A 27,497-nucleotide genomic window follows, 5' to 3' on the forward strand; every position below is an offset into this window, starting at 1 on the left:
GGATCAGGGGAGATAAATCTAATTGTTTTTTTTACTTACTAAAATTCTGATGATTGGTTATAATTATAATATCACATCAAAAAGGAGCATGTCACCACTTACTTATCATCCATATACATATAAAAAAATGTCTACTAGCAAATATTGTAAATTCTTTCTATATATACATACAATAACACTGTACAATTGAGAGACTGTCTATGCATCTATATCTATATACAAACAAACAGCTATACAAGAAATGAAATATTGCACATCAATCATTTTCTGTCTCCAGAATAAAAATCTGGAACTTATTATGTAACAACCTTAATCTATCTATATATATAATTTGTATCTATTATTAAAATTTGTAATAATTACTGACCTTGACCTTACAAGATGACCTTGACATCAGCGATGTATTGGAAGTAACACACAGCCATGTAAACATGGACTTGTACATTACTGTTGGCAACAAGAATTAGAATGGTAATTATCTGTAATCTATACCATCTATGTAAACTAGGTCAGTTGGATATATATATATAGACAGCTAAATATTAAGATGTTGATGGTGGAAGAGAGTGCCATATCTATCTAACAACGAGCCCATGCCAGGTAAGGAACCCACCCACACAAGTTTCAGTGGCATAGTCCTTCTTACTTTCAAACACAGATTGTGTGTTGGCCATGCAGGCTTATTGCAGGATAGTTACAGTCTTTATCTCCAGTTCTGTATAAGTTCTGTGTAGTGATCTTCTACATGTCCCCAAATATTCCAGCAAATGTTCTACGGAGGTTTTTCATGGTGTCTTCATCTTCGGTACTTCTCTGGCTGGGAGGACCACGATTCCCAGGAGAGACCCTGCAACGGAAGTGGAAACTCAAATTTCCATGTCTTTCTGGTGCTCTCCATCCTCTTCAGTGTTAAAAACAATGGGTATGTTACAGGTACCCTAACCTAGTGAGTTTAAACACTTTTCTTCTATCTAACCAATATAAATCCAGAATGTGATATACTTACAACCTCCTTTGAAGTGTGACCTTTGACCTCACATTGTGACCTTGAACTCTGAAATCCACTATTTACATTTGAAATGTAGTACTACAATCAACTTTAGTAGCTGTAATTTTTTTGCTATGACCTTGACTTTTAACCTTGGATTCCAGGTTCTAAAGATGACCTTCCTCAGTATAAAACCGTCTTACATTTCTTAGAATATCTTTCTGGTCTATGAAATACAATTCTGGTATGACCCATGTAGTATGGACCTGTTTAACAAATTCTACTGTTGGAGTATATGCATTGAAATTATTTGCAAGCTGTTCCATAACAAGTTGGATGTGAAGGTGATAGCATATTTGTGGCAGAGCATGTTACAGTAGGCATGTCATTTTTGTTCGTTTTTGTCTTTAAGATTAAAAACTTAAAAATTGATTGACATGTTGACACAATATCTGGTCAAAAAGATGCAGAACAACTGATCAAACACAAAACCATGTTCCTGTCCAGTCAAAAGAAACAAGAAAGTAAACAAAATACAGATAATGTCACTTGTCTGGTCAAAAGAAGATAAACAAATTAAACAAAATACTTCAGACATGTCTGTAATGTTACAATTGTTTTAACTACTCACCAGTATAACTGAAAGAAAATGTAAACGTAAGGACAGACAGATGGTCAAACACTGGACAAACTTAGATGTGACCAGTACAGCCTTGCCTTTTATCAAGGACAGACAGACGGTCAAACACTGGACAAACTTAGTTGTGACTAGTACAGCCTTGCCTTTTATCAAGGACAGACAGACAGTCAAACACTGGACAAACTTAGTTGTGACCAGTGCAGTCTTGCCTTTTATCAAAGGCAAAGTGGCAGATAAACTGAACTTTGTGCTGTTTGTGCATGTTTAATAAATGCATTTGCCTATCAGGAAGGAGCGGGCCAGTTTGGAGAGACAGCCAAAGTGCCTGATTTGAATCCAACATGCTGACAGCAAGCCTACCTACCACTGGCAAGCTGCAAATCAGTACATCAGAATTGGGTGTGCCCACTGGGACAATCAATGATTCTGCATGATGATAGGTATGTAACTTACAAGCAGTAAATATGAATGACTAAACACAAATACAATGATTAAACTAACAGAATATAGTATTATACAGGTTATATTCATGTAAAAAGGTAAAAAAAGAAATCTCAATATTTTCTACTTCATTCTACGCTTTTCAATATCCAAGAATATTCATGCATTTTTCTCCGAATCAAAAACACCCTACATTGGTTTTCCTTTGACTAAAAGAGAAAGTTTGTGCCAGTACCCATCAGACTGTGGTTTGTTGACCTGGGCATGATCAGAACTTGTCAGCTGGTTTGGGTTCATCTGTTGGTTCTGATTGCCAACATTCTGTCGCTGAGGAGACCTGGCCCCAGGTTGTTGCGGATGCTGGGGATGTTGAGGATGCTGTTGCTGGGATTGTGAGTGGGGGGAATGTTGCTGCTGAGAGAGGGGCTGGCCCCCCTGGGGCCGGGACTGTGGCTGCCCTTGTGGCTGTGGTGGGCGAGATGGAGGCTGGGTTGGGGCTGGTAAATCCTGCTTACTTCCATTCATTGTAGCGTAGTGCATCACAGCACCTGAACTGAATGTCCGACTGAAAAAGATTTGAAAATCATGCATAAGCGTTTGCTACAAAAAACCAAATGATATAGACTTAACATTTAAATCAAATGGCAAAAAATTTTCATAATGTTTGTTTTAAAGTTCATTTTCATATGAATGACGACATGTAAATATGCCTGTCAATAAAACATAAACAGCAGTATCACATGGGAAATCTATCCAGCTTTAATATCGCTACTATAATTGCATTTAAACATTTTATCACATATTTCAATTTCACTTTAGCTGATATCATTTTATAAAATTTAAAATTGAAAGAAAACTGCAGCATTAGCCTAAGTGCTTATAAAAAAATATGCATGATAAATGTAAAGTGCTGCTACTGAGAAATGTCACGTATCACATGAAATAAACAGTTAAAGAAAAAGAGAAAAAAAGTAAATGATGAATATGATATATATATATATATATGCGAGTAAAGATGATGCATAACTTTATATAAATATATATGTAGATAACATAGTTTAAAACAAAGTCTAAATGCATTCAAACATTCATCTAAACGACACGCAAATATTAGCACACACAGTTTGAGACAATAGTGATACTCAACTCATGTCTGTTTAACTATCTTCTCAGACAAGAAATCTATAGTTTTGTGTCTCTCTGAGGTTACAATCCTTTACTAGGTTAGTATTTATAGAAACTGACCACTATAACATAAATTGGTGTGCATGGTTAAATTCTTCAGTAAACTTATGCCAGATATTTGAAATTTTTTTATGTATTTGGCTTCATTTCAAATTATCATGACTTAAGGTTAAGGAAAGATGAGGTTGCAAAAGTCGTCAAAATTTATAAACAGGTTGAACTCTTGCAATTTCTAAGAAGGGTCAAGCTCACTTATTTAAACAGTGAACTGAATTTATTTTCCACTATGATACGACTGTAATTTAAATATGAGCAAATGTTTTAGTCATTTAAAAAGTAACCTTGATTTAGTTTCCATAATGACCTTGAGATAACAGGTTCATTACATATAACAAATATCACACATGATCTTGTCATTATAAGATTATCAATGTGACCTTGACCTTGGAGTAACAGGCTAATTATAAACGATATCACACATGATCATGTCTTTATAAGATTATCTATGTGACCTTGACCTTGACCTTGGAGTAACAGGCTTATTATATATGATATCACACATGATCTTGTCATTATAAGATTATCCATCAATTAATTTTGAGTACCTAAGTCCAAGCAATCCAGGGCACAGTCATTACTAGTGAAATGATTTGTATACAGTTTAACCTAAAGTGCTTCATTTATATCCTATGTTAATGCTTTTATCCAAAGCATAAAATTAAGGCTACTAACGATAAGTTCTTCATTGATGACATAATTCCATTGTTACTAACTATCATTTCCACATAGCTATACCACCAAAAATGTAGGTCACACAGATCTAGTCATAACATATTTCCTGACATATAGGTCACACAGAGCTAATTAAAACACATGTTCCCAACATATATATGTATATGTCACTCAGACCTATAGGCAACACAAAACTAATTATAACACACATTTCCAACATATAGGTCAAACAGATTTAATTATAACACATATTCCCAACATATAGGTCACACAGACTTAATTATAACACACATTCCCAACATATAGGTCAAACAGATTTAATTATAACACATATTCCCAAAATATAGGCAACACAGAACTAATTATAATACATGCTTCCAACATATAGGTCACACAGACTTAATTATAACACACATTCTCAACATAAATCTTACACAAATCAAATTATAACAAATGTTCTGAACTTAAAGGACACACAGATCTAATTATAATATACAGTCCTAACATATAGGTCACACAGACCTAATCATGACACATATTCCCAACATATAGGTCACACAGACTTAATTATAACATATTCCCGACCTAAGGTCACACAGACCTACTTTTAACACATATTCCCAACATATAGGTCACACAGATCTAATTACATCACCTATGTTCAACATATAGGTCACACAGACCTAATTACAGCACATGTATCTAAATCCCTTCTCTTTTTCTTTATCAGATAACATTCATAATGTTCAAGGAAGAGATTGTGCAAATTTAGTTTTTTATCAAAGTGAAAACAGAAATGTTTTGCAAGAATAAAGACTTAAAAAAACAATGAAAATTAGTGAGTGAATGATAAAAACATGTTTTATCAAGTATTTATAGAGTAAGAAATTTCTGATTGTGCAAATATTATTCCTGCCATTTTGTTGGAAACTCCTAATAAACGTTACATAATTTTTGTGAAATTATTATCATTTGTTTACAAATTATCATCATTTGCTTACAAACATATCTACCTTATATTCAAAAAGTATTCAAAATCACAATAACAACCTCCAAGGAACAACACTGCCCACTTCATCAACCTCTGTGTTGGTCTCTTCTGTTGGTCTCTTCAATTTGAAACCTTACCTTAAAATAAGTTTAAGGTTGTGGTACTGTACTGATCATCAGCAGCCTTTCATCAATAAATATTTGTTATAAGTTACCCAGGTGATCAGCCACAGATTTTTGTCAGTCATAGTGTCACCATGCCAACCACTGCATCCCCTAGTCAGTCACCATGTCACAGTCAGCCACTGCATCCCCTAGTCAGTCAGTCACCACGTCACAGTCAGCCACTGCATCTCCCAGTCAGTCACCATGTCACAGTCAGCCACTGCATCCCCCAGTCAGTCACCAAGTCACAGTCAGCCATCACATCACCCAGTCAGTCTCTGAGACATCCAGTCAGCTGTTAAAAATGTAGCTATTATGTCACTCAGTCAGCAACCAAGTCCAGCCATTCAGCCAACAAGTCAGCCACAGCATCACCTAGTCAGTCACTTTCTCAGCCACTGAGTAACTAAGGTAATTGGGCCATTCAGTCAGCCACCATGTCAGCCAGTCAGCCACCAAGTCCAGCCATTCAGCCAACAAGTCAGCCACAGCATCACCTAGTCAGTCACTTTCTCAGCCACTGAGTAACTAAGGTAATTGGGCCATTCAGTCAGCCACCATGTCAGTCAGTCAGCCACCAAGTCCAGCCATTCAGCCACAGCATCACCTAGTCAGTCACTTTCTCAGCCACTGAGTAACTAAGGTAATTGGGCCATTCAGTCAGCCACCATGTCAGCCAGTCAGCCACCAAGTCCAGCCATTCAGCCAACAAGTCAGCCACAGCATCACCTAGTCAGTCACTTTCTCAGCCACTGAGTAACTAAGGTAATTGGGCCATTCAGTCAGCCACCATGTCAGTCAGTCAGCCACCAAGTCCAGCCATTCATCCACAGCATCACCTAGTCAGTCACTTTCTCAGCCACTGAGTAACTAAGGTAACTGGGCCATTCATCAGCCACAATGTCAGTCAGTCAGCCACCAAGTCCAGCCATTCATCCACAGCATCACCTAGTCAGTCACTATCTCAGCCACTGAGTAACTAAGGTAATTGGGCCATTAAGTCAGCCATTGTGTCAGCAACCAAGTCCAGCCATTCAGCCAACAAGTCAGCCACAGCATCACCTAGTCAGTCACTTTCTCAGCCACTGAGTAACTAAGGTAATTGGGCCATTCAGTCAGCCACCATGTCAGCCAGTCAGCCACCAAGTCCAGCCATTCAGCCAACAAGTCAGCCACAGCATCACCTAGTCAGTCACTTTCTCAGCCACTGAGTAACTAAGGTAATTGGGCCATTCAGTCAGCCACCATGTCAGTCAGTCAGCCACCAAGTCCAGCCATTCATCCACAGCATCACCTAGTCAGTCACTATCTCAGCCACTGAGTAACTAAGGTAATTGGGCCATTAAGTTAGCCATTGTGTCAGCAACCAAGTCTAGCCATTCAGCCAACAAGTCACCCAGTCCATGGGCAAGAGTCCCACAAAGAGAGTCAGGCAAACAGCACACATCATGCAAAAGTGTATGTATAGCAACTTTGCAGCACGCCAAAAATCCAAAATTTGGAAAGAAATTCAAGAAGGAAAAAAAACAGCTAAATTTTGAGAAAAAAAACGAAGAGAAGAATTTGGTTTGATGTAGCCTACTTTTTTTCACTTGGATTATCTCCCTTTCCCCACAACAGATCGGCCACTTGCCTAATGGAAGCGACCGGTTTAAGGCAATGCTGCATTTTAGCCATAACAAGGTCAGCGATTTGTCGTCTATCTTCCTCCTGGCTCTCTCCCAGTAGTGTCATAGAGGAATCATTCACCTGTAATGAGTAATAGGCTAACAATGAAATGTGACATTTTAAAGGCGAATCAATTGGCAGAATTAATCTGGAAAATGTAATGTGTACTGAGGATTATAAAACTACTACTTGATAGCAGAATATTCAGAATTTTTTTCTGTGTGTGACCTGTGTATACCTCCCTCCAAACTTCAACATCAAAACTAAGCAACATCTTCCTACTCTGTATAGCAGGGTATTATATTTCTGTACATAAAAACTGACATGAAAGCAGAATATCATTATTTACAAGGCAGGTTATTATGAAAGAGAAACACAGCACAAAGGGGTGTAACTCTGTATACCGCGAGGTATGAAAGCAAACATATTCCTTCATCCATAAGAATAGAAATAATCCGAGATACAGGGAAAATGATACAATGACCACTGGAGTTCCCTGTGTTAGTATTGGTAGGGACTGGCAATAGAAACCTACAGTTCTCTATGATAGATTTGGTAGGGACTGACAACACAAACCTACCCCTCCCTATGATAGTATTGGTAGGGACTGACAACACAAACCTACAGTTCTCTATGATAGTATTGGTAGGGACTGACAACACAAACCTACAGTTCTCTATGATAGTATTGGTAGGGACTGACAACACAAACCTACAGTTCTCTATGATAGTATTGGTAGGGACTTACAACACAAACCTACCCCTCCCTATGATAGTATTGGTAGGGACTGACAACACAAACCTACCCCTCCCTATGATAGTATTGGTAGGGACTGACAACACACACCTACAGTTCCCTATGATAGTATTGGTAGGGACTTACAACACAAACCTACAGTTCTCTATGATAGTATTGGTAGGGACTTAAAACACAAACCTACCCCTCCCTATGATAGTATTGGTAGGGACTGACAACACAAACCTACCCCTCCCTATGATAGTATTGGTAGGGACTGACAACACAAACCTACCCCTCCCTATGATAGTATTGGTAGGGACTGACAACACAAACCTACAGTTTCCTATGATAGTATTGGTAGGGACTGAAAACACAAACCTACCCCTCCCTATGATAGTATTGGTAGGGACTGACAACACCCACCTACCCCTTCCTATGATAGTATTGGTAGGGACTGACAACACACACACACCTAGTATTGGTAGGGACAACACACACCTACCCACTGACATTGGTACACTACCCCTCCCTATGATAGTATTGGTAGGGACTGACAACACACACCTACAGTTCTCTATGATAGTACTGGTAGGGACTGAAAACACAAACCTACCCCTCCCTATGATAGTATTGGTAGGGACTGACAACACAAACCTACCCCTCCCTATGATAGTATTGGTAGGGACTGACAACACAAACCTACCCCTCCCTATGATAGTATTGGTAGGGACTGACAACACAAACCTAATCCTCCCTATGATAGTATTGGTAGGGACTGACAACACACACCTAATCCTCCCTATGATAGTATTGGTAGGGACTGACAACACAAACCTACCCCTCCCTATGATAGTATTGGTAGGGACTGACAACACGAACCTACCCCTCCCTATGATAGTATTGGTAGGGACTGACAACACAAACCTACCCCTCCCTATGATAGTATTGGTAGGGACTGACAACACAAACCTACCCCTCCCTATGATAGTATTGGTAGGGACTGACAACACAAACCTACCCCTCCCTATGATAGTATTGGTAGGGACTGACAACACAAACCTACCCCTCCCTATGATAGTATTGGTAGGGACTGACAACACAAACCTACCCCTCCCTATGATAGTATTGGTAGGGACTGACAACACAAACCTACAGTTCCCTATGATAGTATTGGTAGGGACTGACAACACACACCTAATCCTCCCTATGATAGTATTGGTAGGGACTGACAACACACACCTACAGTTCCCTATGATAGTATTGGTAGGGACTTACAGCACAAACCTACCCCTTCCTATGATAGTATTGGTAGGGACTGACAACACTAACCTACCCCTCCCTATGATAGTATTGGTAGGGACTGACAACACAAACCTACCCCTCCCTATGATAGTATTGGTAGGGACTGACAACACAAACCTACCCCTCCCTATGATAGTATTGGTAGGGACTGACAACACAAACCTACCCCTCCCTATGATAGTATTGGTAGGGACTGACAACACAAACCTACCCCTCAAAACCTACCCCTCCCTATGATAGTATTGGTAGGGACTGACAACACACACCTACCCCTCCCTATGATAGTATTGGTAGGGACTGACAACACAAACCTACCCCTCCCTATGATAGTATTGGTAGGGACTGACAACACAAACCTACCCCTCCCTATGATAGTATTGGTAGGGACTGACAACACAAACCTACCCCTCCCTATGATAGTATTGGTAGGGACTGACAACACAAACCTACCCCTCCCTATGATAGTATTGGTAGGGACTGACAACACAAACCTACCCCTCCCTATGATAGTATTGGTAGGGACTGACAACACACACCTACCCATCCCTATGATAGTATTGGTAGGGACTGACAACACAAACCTACCCCTCCCTATGATAGTATTGGTAGGGACTGACAACACAAACCTACCGTTCCCTATGATAGTACTGGTAGGGACTGACATCACAAACATAAGCTCCCAGTTAACTACTTGCTGGCAATTTAATAAAGACCATAAAAATTTACTGACAATTTGTTTGAGTCTTTTCCAAATGACCTCGGACATTAAATTCAACTATAGGTTGATGTAGGGAAAATCTCTGTATACTGAAAAATTTTAAAATTTGGTGAACCTAATATTTTCCAGGTTCAGTTTTGACCAGTGTATAGTTACACATGCCTGTCTCATCACTTGTTGTCCCTATATGTAGTGTAACAGTTTATTCCATGACTTTTCACAGATAAAATGTATGCTAAGTATATATTTTTGTGCTATGTTAACAGACCTCGAATATAGTGTAATCAATTTCTTAGTGAACTTTACCAAAGCGTACCGTATCTGCTGTGGAACACTAGCCATGTTAATTCTTCGAGGTATGCATGTAATTTTTCACAATTTCTAGGTCTATTTGAAATGTTAAGATAACAGAATGGAATGTTTTTTCTCACTGAACCTGAAATGCTTCAGAAATACAAAACAAGATAACACATTGTTCTATGGAGTGCATTAGTGAACATATATAGTATAAACCTTTGGCTGCGTGCTGTTATATGCACTTTTATTAGATATGGCAATCAACATTTCCAAGCATCAGTACGTCACTGTTTCTTTAAACAATATAAAATATATCTTGGTGAGTTGAAATATTCCTCTCATGTCCAGATAAAAATTTGACTTAAGGAATCTTTGACACTGCAGATTCATGGAGTTATTGAAAATCTTGGTTACCCAGCGAATTTAGAGAAACATTTCATATAAAAGCTTCTTACACATGTAATTTTGTGAAACTTCAGCAAACTGCTTGATGGTCTGTCAAAAATTTGAGGCTTCGATTTATGTTACTTAAATTGCTTAATGAAGTGAAGCTGATATCTTTGAACTTTAGATTTTCTTTAAAACTTTTAAACTTTGGTGAAATATATTAAGATGCTGAAAGCAACTGATGGTAAGTGACCTTAGCTTTAGGCTTTGACCTTCAGCTTGGTCCATAGCCATGAGGGGAGGCATCCCAAAACAACCAATGGCCCAAGACAAATGTCAATTACGACACCACGTGGTAATCAAGATAGCAAAACTCAAAAAGAGAAACTTGAGAGAAGAAGCTATGGATTCTACACGTAACTTTCCCAAGCTTGTACAATCAAGATTTTATCAAAGGTAAAATAAATCATTAAGATAGATGGGGTCAGGTAAGAGCTTTACCTGCTGTTTTTATTGTTGTTAAAGAATGCTTCAAATGCATTGGCATGGCATTTTGTCAAAGATTGTTCCTTGCAGATCCAAATAATATACTCTGGAATATTCACATCTCAGTGTTCTAGAGTCTACCTGTACCTACGTCAATGATATACCCCTGGCTGTTCACACTTCAGTGAACTAGAATCTACCTATACCTACGTCAATGATATACCCCTGGCTGTTCACACTTCAGTGATCTATAGTCTACCTGTACCTACGTCAATGATATACCCCTGGCTGTTCACACTTCAGTGAACTAGAATCTACCTATACCTACGTCAATGATATACCCCTGGCTGTTCACACTTCAGTGATCTATAGTCTACCTGTACCTACGTCAATGATATACTCCTGACTGTTCACATCTCAGTGTTCTAGAGTCTACCTGTACCTACGTCAATGATATACCCCTGGCTGTTCACACTTCAGTGATCTATAGTCTACCTGTACCTACGTCAATGATATACCCCTGGCTGTTCACACTTCAGTGATCTATAGTCTACCTGTACCTACGTCAATGATATACCCCTGGCTGTTCACACTTCAGTGATCTATAGTCTACCTGTACCTACATCAATGATATACCCCTGCCTGTTCACATCTATAGTCTACCTGTACCTACGTCAATGATATACCCTGACTGTTCACACTTCATTGAACTAGAATCTACCTGTACCTACGTCAATGATATACCCTGACTGTTCACACTTCATTGAACTAGAATCTACCTGTACCTACGTCAATGATATACCCCTGACTGTTCACACCTGTCATTGAACTAGAATCTACCTGTACCTACGTCAATGATATACCCTGACTGTTCACACTCATTGAACTAGAATCTACCTGTACCTACGTCAATGATATACCCCTGACTGTTCACACCTCATTGAACTAGAATCTACCTGTACCTACGTCAATGATATACCCCTGACTGTTCACACCTCATTGAACTAGAATCTACCTGTACCTACGTCACACTTCAGTGATCTATAGTCTATGATATACTACCTGTACCTGTCAATGATATACACCTGACTGTTCACACCTCATTGAACTAGAATCTACCTGTACCTACGTCAATGATATACCCTGACTGTTCACACCTCATTGAACTAGAATCTACCTGTACCTACGTCAATGATATACCCCTGACTGTTCACACCTCATTGAACTAGAACCTGTCTACCAATGATACCTACTGTTCACACCTCATTGAACTGATCTACCTGTACCTACGTCAATGATATACACCTGACTGTTCACACCTCATTGAACTAGAATCTACCTGTACCTACGTCAATGATATACACCTGACTGTTCACACCTCATTGAACTAGAATCTACCTGTACCTACGTCAATGATATACTGTTCACACCTTCCTGACTGTTCACACTCTACCTGTACCTACGTCAATGATATAGCTGTTCACACTCAGTGATCTATATCTACCAGTACCTACATCAATGATATACACCTGACTGTTCACACCTCATTGAACTAGAATCTACCTGTACCTACGCCAGTGATATACTCCTGAATGGTCACACCTCATTGAACTAGAATCTACCTGTACATACGTCAATGATATACACCTGACTGTTCACACCTCATTGAACTAGAATCTACCTGTACCTACGTCAAGGTTCTAGAGTCTACCTGTACCTACGTCAATGATATACTCCTGACTGTTCACACCTCATTGAACTAGAATCTACCTGTACCTACGTCAATGATATACACCTGACTGTTCACACCTCATTGAACTAGAATCTACCTGTACCTACGTCAATGATATACACCTGACTGTTCACACCTCATTGAACTAGAATCTACCTGTACCTACGTCAATGATATACCCCTGACTGTTCACACCTCATTGAACTAGAATCTACCTGTACCTACGTCAATGATATACCCCTGGCTGTTCACACTTCAGTGATCTATAGTCTACCTGTACCTACGTCAATGATATACTCCTGACTGTTCACACCTCATTGAACTAGAATCTACCTGTACCTACGTCAATGATATACCCCTGACTGTTCACACCTCATTGAACTAGAATCTACCTGTACCTACGTCAATGATATACCCCTGACTGTTCACACCTCATTGAACTAGAATCTACCTGTACCTACGTCAATGATATACCCCTGGCTGTTCACACTTCAGTGATCTATAGTCTACCTGTACCTACATCAATGATATACCCCTGGCTGTTCACACTTCAGTGATCTATAGTCTACCTGTACCTACGTCAATGATATACCCCTGCCTGTTCACACTTCATTGAACTAGAATCTACCTGTACCTACGTCAATGATATACTCCTGACTGTTCACACCTCATTGAACTAGAATCTACCTGTACCTACGTCAATGATATACCCCTGACTGTTCACACCTCATTGAACTAGAATCTACCTGTACCTACGTCAATGATATACCCCTGACTGTTCACACCTCATTGAACTAGAATCTACCTGTACCTACGTCAATGATATACCCCTGGCTGTTCACACTTCAGTGATCTAGAATCTATATGATATACCCCTGGCTGTTCACACTTCAGTGATCTATAGTCTACCTGTACCTACGTCAATGATATACCCCTGCCTGTTCACACTTCATTGAACTAGAATCTACCTGTACCTACGTCAATGATATACTCCTGACTGTTCACACCTCATTGAACTAGAATCTACCTGTACCTACGTCAATGATATACCCCTGGCTGTTCACACTTCAGTGATCTATAGTCTACCTGTACCTACGTCAATGATATACCCCTGGCTGTTCACACTTCAGTGATCTATAGTCTACCTGTACCTACGTCAATGATATACACCTGACTGTTCACACCTCATTGAACTAGAATCTACCTGTACCTACATCAATGATATACTCCTGACTGTTCACACCTCATTGAACTAGAATCTACCTACACTACTCCAATGATATATCCCTGACTGTTCACACCTCATTGAACTAGAATCTACCTGTACCTACGTCAATGATATACACCTGACTGTTCACACCTCATTGAACTAGAATCTACCTGTACCTACGTCAATGATATACACCTGACTGTTCACACCTCATTGAACTAGAATCTACCTGTACCTACATCAATGATATACCCCTGGCTGTTCACACTTCAGTGATCTATAGTCTACCTGTACCTACGTCAATGATATACTCCTGACTGTTCACACCTCATTGAACTAGAATCTACCTGTACCTACATCAATGATATACCCCTGGCTGTTCACACTTCAGTGATCTATAGTCTACCTGTACCTACGTCAATGATATACTCCTGACTGTTCACACCTCATTGAACTAGAATCTACCTGTACCTACGTCAATGATATACCCCTGGCTGTTCACACTTCAGTGATCTATAGTCTACCTGTACCTACGTCAATGATATACTCCTGACTGTTCACACCTCATTGAACTAGAATCTACCTGTACCTACGTCAATGATATACACCTGACTGTTCACACCTCATTGAACTAGAATCTACCTGTACCTACGTCAATGATATACTCCTGACTGTTCACACCTCATTGAACTAGAATCTACCTGTACCTACGTCAATGATATACACCTGACTGTTCACACCTCATTGAACTAGAATCTACCTGTACCTACGCCAATGTTATACTCCTGAATGGTCACACCTCATTGAACTAGAATCTACCTATACTACTCCAATGATATACCCCTGCCTGTTCACACTTCATTGAACTAGAATCTACCAGTACCTACATCAATGATATACACCTGACTGTTCACATCTCATTGAACTAGAATCTACCTGTACCTATGCCAGTGATATAATTCCTGAATGGTCACACCTCATTGAACTAGAATCTACCTGTACCTAGCTCTATGATATACCCCTGGCTGTTCACACTTCAGTGATCTATAATCTACCTGTACCTAGCTCTATGATATATTCCATGCTGTTCACACTTCAGTGATCTATAGTCTACCTGTACCTACCTCTATGATATACCCCTGGCTGTTCACACTTCAGTGATCTTATAGTCTACCTGTACCTACCTCTATGATATACCCCTGGCTGTTCACACTTCAGTGATCTATAGTCTACCCGTACCTGCCTCTATGATAAACCCTTGGCTGTTCACACTTCAGTGATCTATAGTCTACCTGTACCTACATCTATGATAAACTCCATGCTGTTCACACTTCAGTGATCTATAGTCTCCCTGTACCTACATCTATGTATACTCCTGGCTGTTCATGCCTGATTAATCGAAAGTCTACTTTAACCTACCTCAATGATGTACTCTTTTCCATCTTTGCCCTGAACAGCTTCCACAGCGAGGACATCCAGTCCACCAAACATGAGACTGCATTCATCCACCCATAACTTGAATCTGTAATAAAAGCACTCTTAGTGACATTAAATGAAATATAACTGGACTGAATTACTTTGAACTGAAGGACAGATACTACATGGCTTCAATTCCAACAGAGTTTGTGAATTATCTAGTCAAGATACAGTATTTTATTGTCCGAGAACATTTATGAAAACAGAGAAGATACAGAGCAACTTCAATTCAATGTTGTTTACTTGAAGACGAGACTTTAATATAGCATTGATAAGTTTCTAAACTATAAAATGGTTCCTAGTATTCTCAGTAGTAGTAGTACTGTGACAAACCATATCATTTGTAGGTGTTATCAATCAAGGGAGAGCTCACCTGTCATTCATTGCGATTTGTTCTAACATTGCCGATCCTGTGTTTGCTTTCCAATTTCCGGATATAGATTTCCTCCTGAAATAGGCATACATAAATATATGAAAAAAGGCCACATTCCTGTCATCAAATAAATCAAATACCTTAAATATTATTTTTTAAACACTTGGTTTATATTGAAACAGTGAAATTTGAAATTTACGTCAATAAACTTTTTTCTCTACCAGTATTTGGTGCATGTCCTGCTGTTTATTCTAACTTATATTTCAAAATCTTATGATTGCATTTCAAATGTTTGAAGCACTTAAAAATTCATTTCTCTTTGCTGAAATATTTACATTACTTTTATGATATACAAAAAGAAAATTAAAATGTGAAAACTAAACCTGGTTTCATTTTGTTATCTGAAACAAAATTTGAGCTTTCGAATTTATTGAACATTTACTACACCTCTCTCTGCACATTATCAATCCACAAACACACAGTATATAACAAGAGAAAGGTAACACATCAAGAAAAACATCAAAATGTAATAAAACAATCAACACATAAAAGTTAAAATCATATTTGTGATCTAGCGGCAATGAGCACAGAAGCAAACGTAAAAAGAAAAGGGTGAAAAAGTTAATCATATGGAACAGATTACAATTTACATCCACAGTTTATCTGCCAATAAACCCATGTCTGGTAATAAGCCCAAAATTGTACATGGCTTTTAAGTACAATCAGGACTAACTAATTATATTTCAGTAATACACCACCTGACTTCCAGTATCACTAACAAATGTTATTGGCCTGTGATAAGCCGACCCCCTCACTTTCAATTTTACTAACCTTTTTATTCCATTCCCTGACTTCCAGTTTCAATCACCAATGTTAATGCATTGTCCTGTATTAAGCCTACCCCTGATTTCAAGTCAGAGGTTATGTGTGGACCTCCTTGACTCATTGTCCTAAACTTCGCTCACCCCCTGATTTTGTGATACAGGTTATGTGCTGGCTTCCTTGGTTTATTGTCCTTTAATAAGCCCACCCCCTCACTTTGTGTCAGAACTTATATGCTGTTCCCTGACTCCTTGTCCTGTAATAAGCTTGCCCCAAACTATGTGTCAGAGGTTATGAGCTTGCCTCTTCAGCTTATCACACAGCAATAAGCCTGACTTCTTACTTTGTGAATAGGTTATGCATTCGCCACCTGGGCTTCTTACAGGTTGGGTATGATAGGAAAGACCATTCCTTAAGTGATGAAAACAGTAAGATGATCAATGACAGCTTTTACAATTTCAAACACTGCAGTCAATCATTCAGAGAGAGGTGGAATTTGACTTGTATGTAAACTGGTATCAGAAATTCAACAAAAAAACTAAGATCTTTATTGGCAGATGTTTCACTGCATGCCAATGAAATTGGTTTTCTCATAAAAAAATACTCTCGATGTACATGGAATTAATTAAGTTCGACAATCATAAAAAAACCTTTCTTTTTCTAGTGTCTATATTTCATCTGAATCTTTTTTATTTCAGAAATATAAATCAATATGGACAGACATACCAGAGATTATTGCTCTCAACTATTTAAAAAATTTATTTTACCGAAACGATTTCCCTTATAAATCATTTCTCAAACATTCAAAATATTCCAATGATCTCAAAATGTTTACTGAACAAACAATTAGGAGAAGGTTTTCAGTTAAGATCTGAAGATTGGGACTTGTGCAGGAATTTTCTGAAAATGCACCTGTAAATTAAAAGTGTTACACTGACTATCAACAATCTTAATCCATTTTATTGTACTGATTGTAGGAGAAATTATTATTATTATTTTTTATATTTATAATGATTTAACTTATCCTATCTATTTCATTTGAAAGCTTTACCAAAAAATAGGATTTTGGAAGCATTAAAGACCATCGTGTTTTACTTCTCTTTACCGTAACAGGGAAATGTTCGCTCACGCACTGCAGCAGTACAGAAAATATGCACTGAGAACTCTCCAGTGTAGAGGTAATTGGGAACTCTCTAACATTGAAAAGAACATCGCTTCAATATCCTGTGTGCATTAACAGTCTTTATGGGAACTCGAAAACTTTGGAAATTCTTCAAATGTTTAATTTCAGATAAGATAAAGACGTCTTTAATATCCAATGTGTTCCTGCCTAGATTACACCATCAGCCTAAACAAGACGTAATTTTAGGTAAACAGGTAATCTGTAATTCAAGACTTCTGCCAATGAACAGTTCTGTACCAAATGTTTGAAAATACGAAGATGATGGACCAGGTTGAGAGAAGGGGGCTGTGACCCTGATCTTTCACTACAAATGTACTTAAATAAAGATCCGATTCATCCCTGAATCTACACTCCCTTTTCTCCTTCACAATAAATTCTTCAAAAAATCTGATGACACTGAGAAAATACCCTTTGACATAAGAAAACAAGTATTAGCTATATAAATTGTAATTTTGTTTCTTAATATTCAAATTAACTAAACATGCCGAATTTGATTTTATTAATTTACTTGTTTTTTTTTGGGGGGGGCTACTTTCACTTTCAAGAGGACTGTATGTTATGCAAGCCAATAACTGGATGGGTGTGTTCCGAAATAAAGTTCTACAGTGTTGCTGAACCAGAAAGTTTCATTATACAAGGCAATGGCTGCCCTGAGTCGTACTAAAATGACCTACATGTCTAGCGTAAGTTCTCAATTATTAGCCAGCATAAAGACAATATGTCAATTAGATTTATTTTTATAATTTAGCATCATACTTTCTTCCATTACTAATCAAATTATATTATTCCATTGCTACCATCCACTAAAAGCTGTTACTGATTATATGTGCTGATAATGATAATTTGACTTATGGAAGCCCAACAAGAACCATAACTTTACCTAAATAATGCAAATATGAATTGCTATATAACATATGTACTTTTCTGTTAATGGAAAAAAAAATTCTCCTGGAAATTCATTGTCTTTTTGTCAATTACTTGTATAGGAAATACAACATATCCTGTATATAAGCTGGAACACAATCAATGGAGGTGTCATTTCAGACACTCCATTTTGAGGTATTTGATTTCACTCATCCGTTTAATTCAATTTCATCCTTTAAGAGCCGGAAATGCCTCAAATTTCCTCAACATTATCTCCTGGCCTGCTTTCTCTTTTCCTGTGGAATGACATCTTACATTTTGGAAACTTTCAATCAATTCTACATTTTTTTTCCTCGGCAATATCTTTAAAAGTATTGTATTTGAAAATGTGTGTTTCAAAGATATTTCATGAACAAGACAGAAGATATTTTTCTTGTGTTTTTTACTGTACTAATACTAATGAAATTTTATCACAAAGTTATAAAAAATTGCATCATTAAAAAATAAAACCAACCAAATAATGAAGATTTGAAATCTGTAAGCATGTCCATATAACCTCAGTGTCTCACTTTCTCAGCTAGCCCATATAACCTCAGTGTCTCACTATCTCAGCTTGCCCATATAACCTCAGTGTCTCACTATCTCAGCTTGCCCATATAACCTCAGTGTCTCACTATCTCAGCTTGCCCATATAACCTCAGTGTCTCACTATCTCGGCTAGCCCATATAACCTCAGTGTCTCACTATCTCAGCTTGCCCATATAACCTCAGTGTCTCACTATCTCAGCTTGCCCATATAACCTCAGTGTCTCACTATCTCAGCTTGCCCATATAACCTCAGTGTCTCACTATCTCAGCTTGCCCATATAACCTCAGTGTCTCACTATCTCAGCTTGCCCATATAACCTCAGTGTCTCACTATCTCAGCTTGCCCATATAACCTCAGTGTCTCACTATCTCGGCTAGCCCATATAACCTCAGTGTCTCACTATCTCAGCTAGCCCATATAACCTCAGTGTCTCACTATCTCAGCTTGCCCATTTAATCTCCATGTCTTACTATCTAAGCTTGCCCATATAACCTCAGTGTCTCACTATCTCGGCTAGCCCATATAACCTCAGTGTCTCACTATCTCGGCTAGCCCATATAACCTCAGTGTCTCACTATCTCAGCTTGCCCATATAACCTCAGTGTCTCACTATCTCAGCTTGCCCATATAACCTCAATGTCCTCCTATCTCAGCTTTCCCATATAACCTCAGTGTCTCACTATCTCAGCTTGCCCATTTAATCTCCATGTCTTACTATCTAAGCTTGCCCATATAACCTCAGTGTCTCACTATCTCAGCTAGCCCATATAACCTCAGTGTCTCACTATCTCAGCTTGCCCATTTAATCTCCATGTCTTACTATCTAAGCTTGCCCATATAACCTCAGTGTCTCACTATCTCAGCTTGCCCATTTAATCTCCATGTCTTACTATCTAAGCTTGCCCATATAACCTCAGTGTCTCACTATCTCAGCTTGCCCATTTAATCTCCATGTCTTACTATCTCTGCTAGCCGCCCATATAACCTCAGTGTCTCACTATCTCAGCTTGCCCATTTAATCTCCATGTCTTACTATCTCTGCTAGCCGCCCATATAACCTCAGTGTCTCACTATCTCAGCTTGCCCATAAAACCTCAGTGTCTCACTATCTCAGCTTGCCCATTTAATTTCCATGCCTTACTATCTCTGCTAGCTGCTCATATAACCTCAGTGTCTTGCTATCTCAGCTTGCCCATATAACCTCAGTGTCTCACTTTCTCAGCTTGCCCATATAACCCCTATGTCTTACGATCTCAGCTTTCCCATATAACCTCAATGTCTCACTATCTGAGCTTGCCCATATAACCTCAGTGTCTCACTATCTCAGCTTGCCCATATAACCTCAATGTCTCACTATCTCAGCCTGTCCATATAACCTCAATGTCTTCCTATCTCAGCTTGCCCATATAACCTCAATGTCCTCCTATCTCAGCTTGCCCATATAACCTCAATGTCTCACTATCTCAGCTTGCCCATATAACCTCTATGTCTTACGATCTCGATTTTGAAGAATGTATATCAACTGCAGTACATAATTGTTTTAAGGGGAGGTAATCCTGGAATATGTACTCTACTTACTTGCAGGTAAGGTGATTCTGTAGTTCATATACCGTATGTAAAAAAGATGTATATGATTGCTGAAATTATCTGTCAATTTCAAACAATGTATATTGATTATTAAAAAGGGTGTAATTATGAAATATGTATATGAATTCCTTAGTTCATGTATATACACATCAGAACTGCTAAGAAGGGAGATAATCCAAATTTGTATATTTGAAATTATTCATATTCTTGTAAAACTATTTCTATAAACAGTAAAAGTGACTTTTATCTGAGAACAGACCACTATAAGGTAGTTTGAACAAAACCCATGTTAAGAGTTAAATTTAGTAAAATGATTTTTAGAAGATTACGTCATTAACGTTTGCACAAAATATACTTTTTTTGAGATTAAGGACTAATCTTACACTTCCTACTCAAGGAAATAAGGAATTTTTTTCTATGGACATGCCTTGAAACATTTGTTTAACACATCTGATGAGTGTAAACTATTGTTTACGGACCCAAGGATATCAGCAGACTGAACCAATTATGCAGGCTAACATTCCAGAGACTGAGCCATCGCTGCACGAAGTATGAATGAAGAAAGCTAGCCTCACTTATCAGAGGTCGCAGAACTTTGTGATATTTCAGGTAAGTATGAAATTTTCTTTATCAATTAAAGAAATCCCTTCTTTTGTTTAGTAATTATCAGGTATTTGTGAGTCGATACTGTGGGATTGTGTAAGACGTTAGGTAGAAACCCATTTGACCTACACACAAACCATTCTCATCAAAAACCATAACAATACCCCTATCAACAAAAAACCACAAAAATCTAGTTTTTTTCCCAATCAATATGTAATAAATCTTAATTTAACATACCACATGACATTTGTGGTATGAAAACCTCTCCCCAGCCTTGCACAGATCTCTTAGTCTATAGATTAAAATCGTGTAAAACGTTTCACACACTTATTTAATTCAACAAATTTCTGTAAAACGTGAGACAAATTTTTGGTTGAGTTTGAGCGAGTTTAGCAACTGATTACTTTGCACTCTGGAGACCTGGAATTTTCTGTCGAACATTTAAATGCTTTGCGTTACTAACAAACAGCCTAACAAAAAACCTTTCTAACTTCAGTCAAGTATCACTTTCTGAATATTTGTTGGTTTAATTGATTTTAAAGTGTATTGTTTCAAACTCCCAAGATGTAATCATTCTGGACTTTGATGGATGATAAACAAATGTTTTTTTTTTTCACAACATGTTTTTGTATTATCTCCAGAGGTAGTAGGAACACCTAATATTACTGTCTTCACAATTCCACAGAAGTCAACAGCAAATTGTGAAAAGATATGTCAACTTGAATTGAAAACAGAAGCAATAAATGAAAAACTGTTATCACTTGTTCTCCTACAACCACTTTTGCATCATGCAGATCACATTCAACTTTATGATAAAGGTTCTTAAATTCTTCAACAAAAAAAAATTTCTGTTTTTTTTTTTTTTTTTCAAAAGAAAAGGAAAACTTCAATGGTCTCTGATTTACAAGTGAAATCCACCAACCACAAATTAATTTTAAAACTTTTTAGAAATCTTAAATATTTGAAAAAAACATGAATATTTTTGTGATGATAAAAAGGTGTAATTTGATATCAATACATTAATCAATAAAAATTTAGAATTTATATTTAAGTCTTGTTAACTGAAGTAAAAGTCTACATCTGAAATCTGTTATCAACAACTGCAGCCGAGTTTAAATGCTTTTTTTTCCGTTCAAAAATCTTTCGATTCTAAAGGATGAAAAAAAATGCATGAAAGAATTCTAAAATTAAATTAAGGGGCAAATAACGATCCCTGATCAGAAAGAAAGTTAACAACACAGAATGTCGGCCCACTTTGTTATCAGGTTACAAATAGGTAAGGTTAGGAGTTTTACTGGGTGGTCCTCCACCAAATTTTCTGAACGTTTCTGTCTCCTGCTTTCCTGTTCACACCTTACCTTGAGTTGAGTTCCTGAGAACCACAGTATGTACAGCTTACTTATGTTTTTACAGAGAAGTTCTAGAGAAGTACAAACCCTCAGATTTACAAATCATTTAAACCTGTTTATATAAATATATGCATATATATATATATATATATATGATCAATAAAGTAATAACGGCACTATAGACATATGAATTGTCAAATATTTCATATTTGAATCACCATCTTATATAAAACAACTCAAGATGGTGTTTTGCCCCTTATAAAGGGCCTCCAGCATCCATTGGCCAAAGGGATTATCGAGACACTTAAATTAACACTTACCTTCTCGATATTTGTGTCTGTTTTATGTGTTGTGTGTGTGATGTAGTTTAGGTAAGATTTGTGTCTTGATGAAGGGGCAAGTTGCCTCCAAAATCTGACAATTTACTTGTCTGTACTGCCATTATTACTTCATTGATCATATATCTATTCCAGTAATAAGTATCCAAAGAACATATGCTTGTTAGGATCCAGTACCAATATTGGACCATATTGTCGATATTTAGAGAGAGAGAGAGAGGGAGAAAGTAGAGAGAGAAGTAGAGAGAAAGACAGAAAGGGAGAAATAGACAGAAAGAGACAGAGAGAGATAGACACAGACACAGAGAAAGACACAGAGAGAGACAAACAGACAGACACAGACAGACAGAAGGAGAAAGTAGAGAGAGAGAGAGAGGGAAAGAGCACAGAGAGAGAGAGAGAAAGGAGAGAGAGAGGGAGAGGGAGAAAGTAGAGAGAGAAGTAGAGAGAAAGACAGAAAGGGAGAGAGAGACAGAGAGAGAGAGACAGACAGACAGAGAGAAAGACAGACAGACAGACAGACAGACAGAAGGAGAAAGTAGAGAGAGAGAGAGAGAGAGAGAGAGAGAGAGAGAGAGAGAGAGAGAGAGAGAGAGGGAGAGAGCACAGAGAGAGAGAGAAAGGAGAGACAGAGGGAGAGGGAGAAAGTAGAGAGAAGTAGAGAGAAAGAGAGAGAGAGAAAGAAGAGAGAGAGGGAGAAAGAGAAGTTGAGAGAAAGAAGAGAGAAACAGAGAGACACCATTCAAAGGAGCACAAATAGATTTATTTAATACCCAGGCCATTATATAGATTCAATAACTACATTGTTTCAGTAGATTTTGCTAGATTCTCTCTACACAGGTAAATTTATTTACCAGGTATTAGAAATTTATTTGAAAATATGTGACAAGTCATGTCAAATGCAAGTTTATACTTCATAAGCCAAGGATCCAACAGGTTTTACATCACTTAACAAACAAACCTTATAATCATTCATACTTGTGGACATCGTCTATACAAATTGTGATAGTACATGTACTAAATTTATCCATTTCTATGCTCAGCACTCAAAAACCTTAGCACTCTAACTCAAAATTAGAGGGCAAGCTTATTACAAGCCAATGAAATAGCACTTGTTGGTAATCCTTCTAAACAGGAATAGTCCTGGGTGGGCTTATTATGAGACAAACTGGGCTTATTGGCTGATAAGTATGGGAATTACCCTGATAGAGCAACAGTCAAATCTATGTGCCTCAAGTAAAACAAAGCCAGAAACTGAACAATCAATATGACGCTATAATTTGGAGGGAACATTGACATATTTTTTGTAATTATGTGCGAATGAAAATAAATTCTGCAGAAGACAGGTTATGCTAGTTGATGCCACTAAGTTTCCATGAATTAAGTTCTGAAACGTTTAACTTTTTATCAACCATGTTACAGTACAACCATTTCGAAAATGAAAAATAAAAAATTGATAATCATTCTTGTTGCTCCAGATAAAGGCGCACATGTTGTCTGAATGTGGGCACAAACTTTTTGCCTATAATAAAATTCTGAAAGATTAGGTAAATTGCTGGGATACCCATAACACTTGTTATAAAAACTGCAGTTAGTGATATCAGGATTTGCTGCAAGGCTTTCAACAGATTTCTCTTATCGTGAATTTTACATAAAACATTCACCATCCATGTACATTATAAGTAACCTATAATTATTCATTGTAGTAGAGTAGAAATACCACCAACTCTAGCTACCCCCTATAACCCCAATATTGAGTCTGGTTATCCTGTAGCTTTATACTGCAGGTTAGATAAGGCATTATTACATCAAAATACCTATAGATACATTGTCATTCCTATTTACATAACCACCAAGGTCTGTCAATCACTTTTTAACTTCAAAAACAATTCTTTTCAAAGTAATGCTCTGTGATCCGATTACTGAGATTTTAAGTTTTTTTTCTTTTTTTTTTTTTCATTTTTAAGAAAAAAACTTCTGGAGAGAAGGTATGACTAGACAAACTGTGATCATTTGAGCTATATTGATTTAACTTCCAATCTCAAAAATGAAAATTTCTAAGACTTACATGTAAGTCATGAAAAAAAAAAAAAAACCACAAAAAAGAAGCAAAACGTTTTAAGAATTAAAAAACTTTCACATGAATGTGTTAAAATTTCACAAAGCAAGTATGCAAGTAAAATTTTTGCGGAAAATTTAAATTCAGAATGCATTATTTCTTGTGTGAAAAGGAGGCCAAAATGAAATATACAGGTCTGATTTTAAAATAAAAATAAAATCTTATTTTTCTAATAAAACAATTACCAATATATCTATAAAAACGATTATAAAACATTTTTTGAAATCGGAAAATCCCTGAAATATTACACGTCTAGTAATTCACACAAACAGATTTTCCCCAGTGTATTTCCTGTATCTATGATGTTGAAATTAAGACAGGATTTTAAAATGAAAACGGAACAAATATTTCACACAAGATATTCACTTACAATAGCGTCATTACAATTACAGTGATACAGTAGTGCTGCCTGGCTGTAGATTTTTTCTTAGAAAATTTGTACAAAATAATTTTGAAATCAAATTTGTGACAAAATTAGTTTTAAATTAACATATTTAAGTAAGTCAAATTCAGCAAGGCACCACTATTCATCACCATAATATTCATACACATCATACAGAACAACCAAAACAAAAATAAACAATAACAAGAGAAAACAAACAATAGCAAATAGAATAAATCGTACGAAAAGCTGCCAAATCATTTACTTTTATATTTCAATTAAAACAAAAAAAACAAAATAAACTCAAAAAATTGCCAACAACATTAATTTAAATGCAACAAAATATTGGGTAAAAACAAATTTCAAGAAATAAGAAATTTTTTATTTAAAGAAAAAAGAAAGCTATGTACAACTGATGAAGATATAAATGAAATACAGAAAAATGAAAATAAAATAGAAACTTAAAACATAGCTGTACAGAGAAGCTGGGAACATAAAAGTGACGAGACTTACATGTAAGCTTTGTAATTATTGCCTATCTTCTGAATATGAATGTCGTAGATTGTGTCGATGTACGATTCTGTAGTTGTGTAACAATTGCTCACAGCTACCACCCCAGCCATGTCTTGGAAGTCATAGTGATTGGATATCCTAACCTGTGACAAGTAAGGTCAAAGGGTCAGGGATAACATCAATGTCAAGGACACTAGACAAAGGTCAACAGGTCAAGGCTATATCCATGATCCATAATAGTAACCAATGTCAAGGACATCAGACAAAGATCAACAGGTCAAGGTTATAACCATGATCCTTAATGGTAACCAATGTCACCGATGGTAAAACTCAATCCTGAGAATTGCCATCCTTCTGAAATAAGCAATACAAAATTTGCTACTGGATCATGGGTGGAGAGCCGAAGAGTTAAGACAGTATAGTATTTTTTCTAAAATTGATTTTGTATTGATAATTTTTAATTGAAGTAAAAAATAATTCAGTTCAATGACAATTTTGTAACAGACGATTATTCTGACAGTGTCATGATTAGCTTTTCTTTTAAGAATGATTTTTGGTCTGAAAGATTTATGTGTTGAAACAGAGTATGTATGATCCAGTTCTCCACACTGACCTTTTAATCTAGATTGACTACAATCAAGTCAAACTACATCCATGCCCAAAGCTTCGGGTCCAAGTAAACCTAATCTAACCAAAAATATGCATGACGATTTTAACTAAACTAACATTTTTTGAACCAGAAGGTTTACAAAGAACCAAACATTAAAGAATTTTTTTTAAGAAGCTTATATCTATTGGGAGGTAACTAATTTGTGAAATTATTCCACTGGCAAAATAGTGTCAACAAAAAAACATGATGTACTAAAAATAAAAACAAAATATCAAGACCAGTAAAATATTTACATTCTTACAATTTTCAGATCATAAATATTCTATTCAAAGAAACAGGCAGAGCCTGGAGATTTTCCTATCTGATAGAACAGAGTTTAGACCTCTCTTATGTAATAGCAAGGACAGAGCGTGGGCCTCTCTTATTTAACAGAACAGACAGAACCTAGACTTCTATTATCTATTGGAATAGACAGAGTCTGGACCTCTCTTATTCAATAGCATGAACTGATCCTGGACCTCTCCTATATCCTAGATTAGTTAAAGCCTAGACCTCCCCTATTTAATAGAATAGTTGAGCCTGGACCTCTCCTATTTAATGGATTAGACAGAGTCTGGACCTCTCCTATATCAAGGATTAGACAGAGTCTGGACTTCTCCTATATCATGGAATAGACAGAGCCTGTACCTCTCCTATTTCATGGATTAGACAGAGCCTGGACCTCTCCTATATCATGGAATAGACAGAGCCTGTACCTCTCCTATTTCATGGATTAGACAGAGCCTGGACCTCGCCTATATCAGGGATTAGACAGAGCCTGGACCTCTCCTATATCATGGAATAGACAGAGCCTGTACCTCTCCTATATCAAGGATTAGACAGAGTCTGGACCTCTCCTATATCATGGATTAGCTAAAGCCTGGACCTCTCCTATTTAATAGAATAGACTGAGCCTGGACCTCTCCTATTTAATGGAACAAAAAGAGCCTGGGCCTGTCCTATTTTTACGG

The 27,497-nt window shown here is 37.3% G+C and overlaps 1 protein-coding gene across 1 annotated transcript in view; it reads right to left on the minus strand.

Annotated features, from left to right (window-relative positions):
• Positions 1-713: 713 nt before the first annotated feature.
• LOC132558599 (synapsin-like) overlaps positions 714-27,497 on the minus strand; it is a 90,827-nt gene continuing 64,043 nt past the window's right edge. The window contains exons 7-12 of the mRNA XM_060223187.1: positions 25,878-26,020; positions 15,529-15,603; positions 15,099-15,201; positions 6,775-6,890; positions 2,305-2,634; positions 714-847 (exon numbers count right to left, since the gene is read on the minus strand). Coding sequence (XP_060079170.1) covers positions 742-847; positions 2,305-2,634; positions 6,775-6,890; positions 15,099-15,201; positions 15,529-15,603; positions 25,878-26,020 — 873 coding nt within the window. The 3' untranslated portion in view covers positions 714-741. The remainder of the gene's footprint in view (positions 848-2,304; positions 2,635-6,774; positions 6,891-15,098; positions 15,202-15,528; positions 15,604-25,877; positions 26,021-27,497) is intronic.

Source organism: Ylistrum balloti, unplaced genomic scaffold (genome assembly GCF_031769215.1).
Source record: "Ylistrum balloti isolate Yb309-2 unplaced genomic scaffold, AGI_CSIRO_Ybal_v1 Utg370800, whole genome shotgun sequence".
Classification (NCBI taxonomy): Eukaryota; Metazoa; Mollusca; class Bivalvia; order Pectinida; family Pectinidae; genus Ylistrum; species Ylistrum balloti.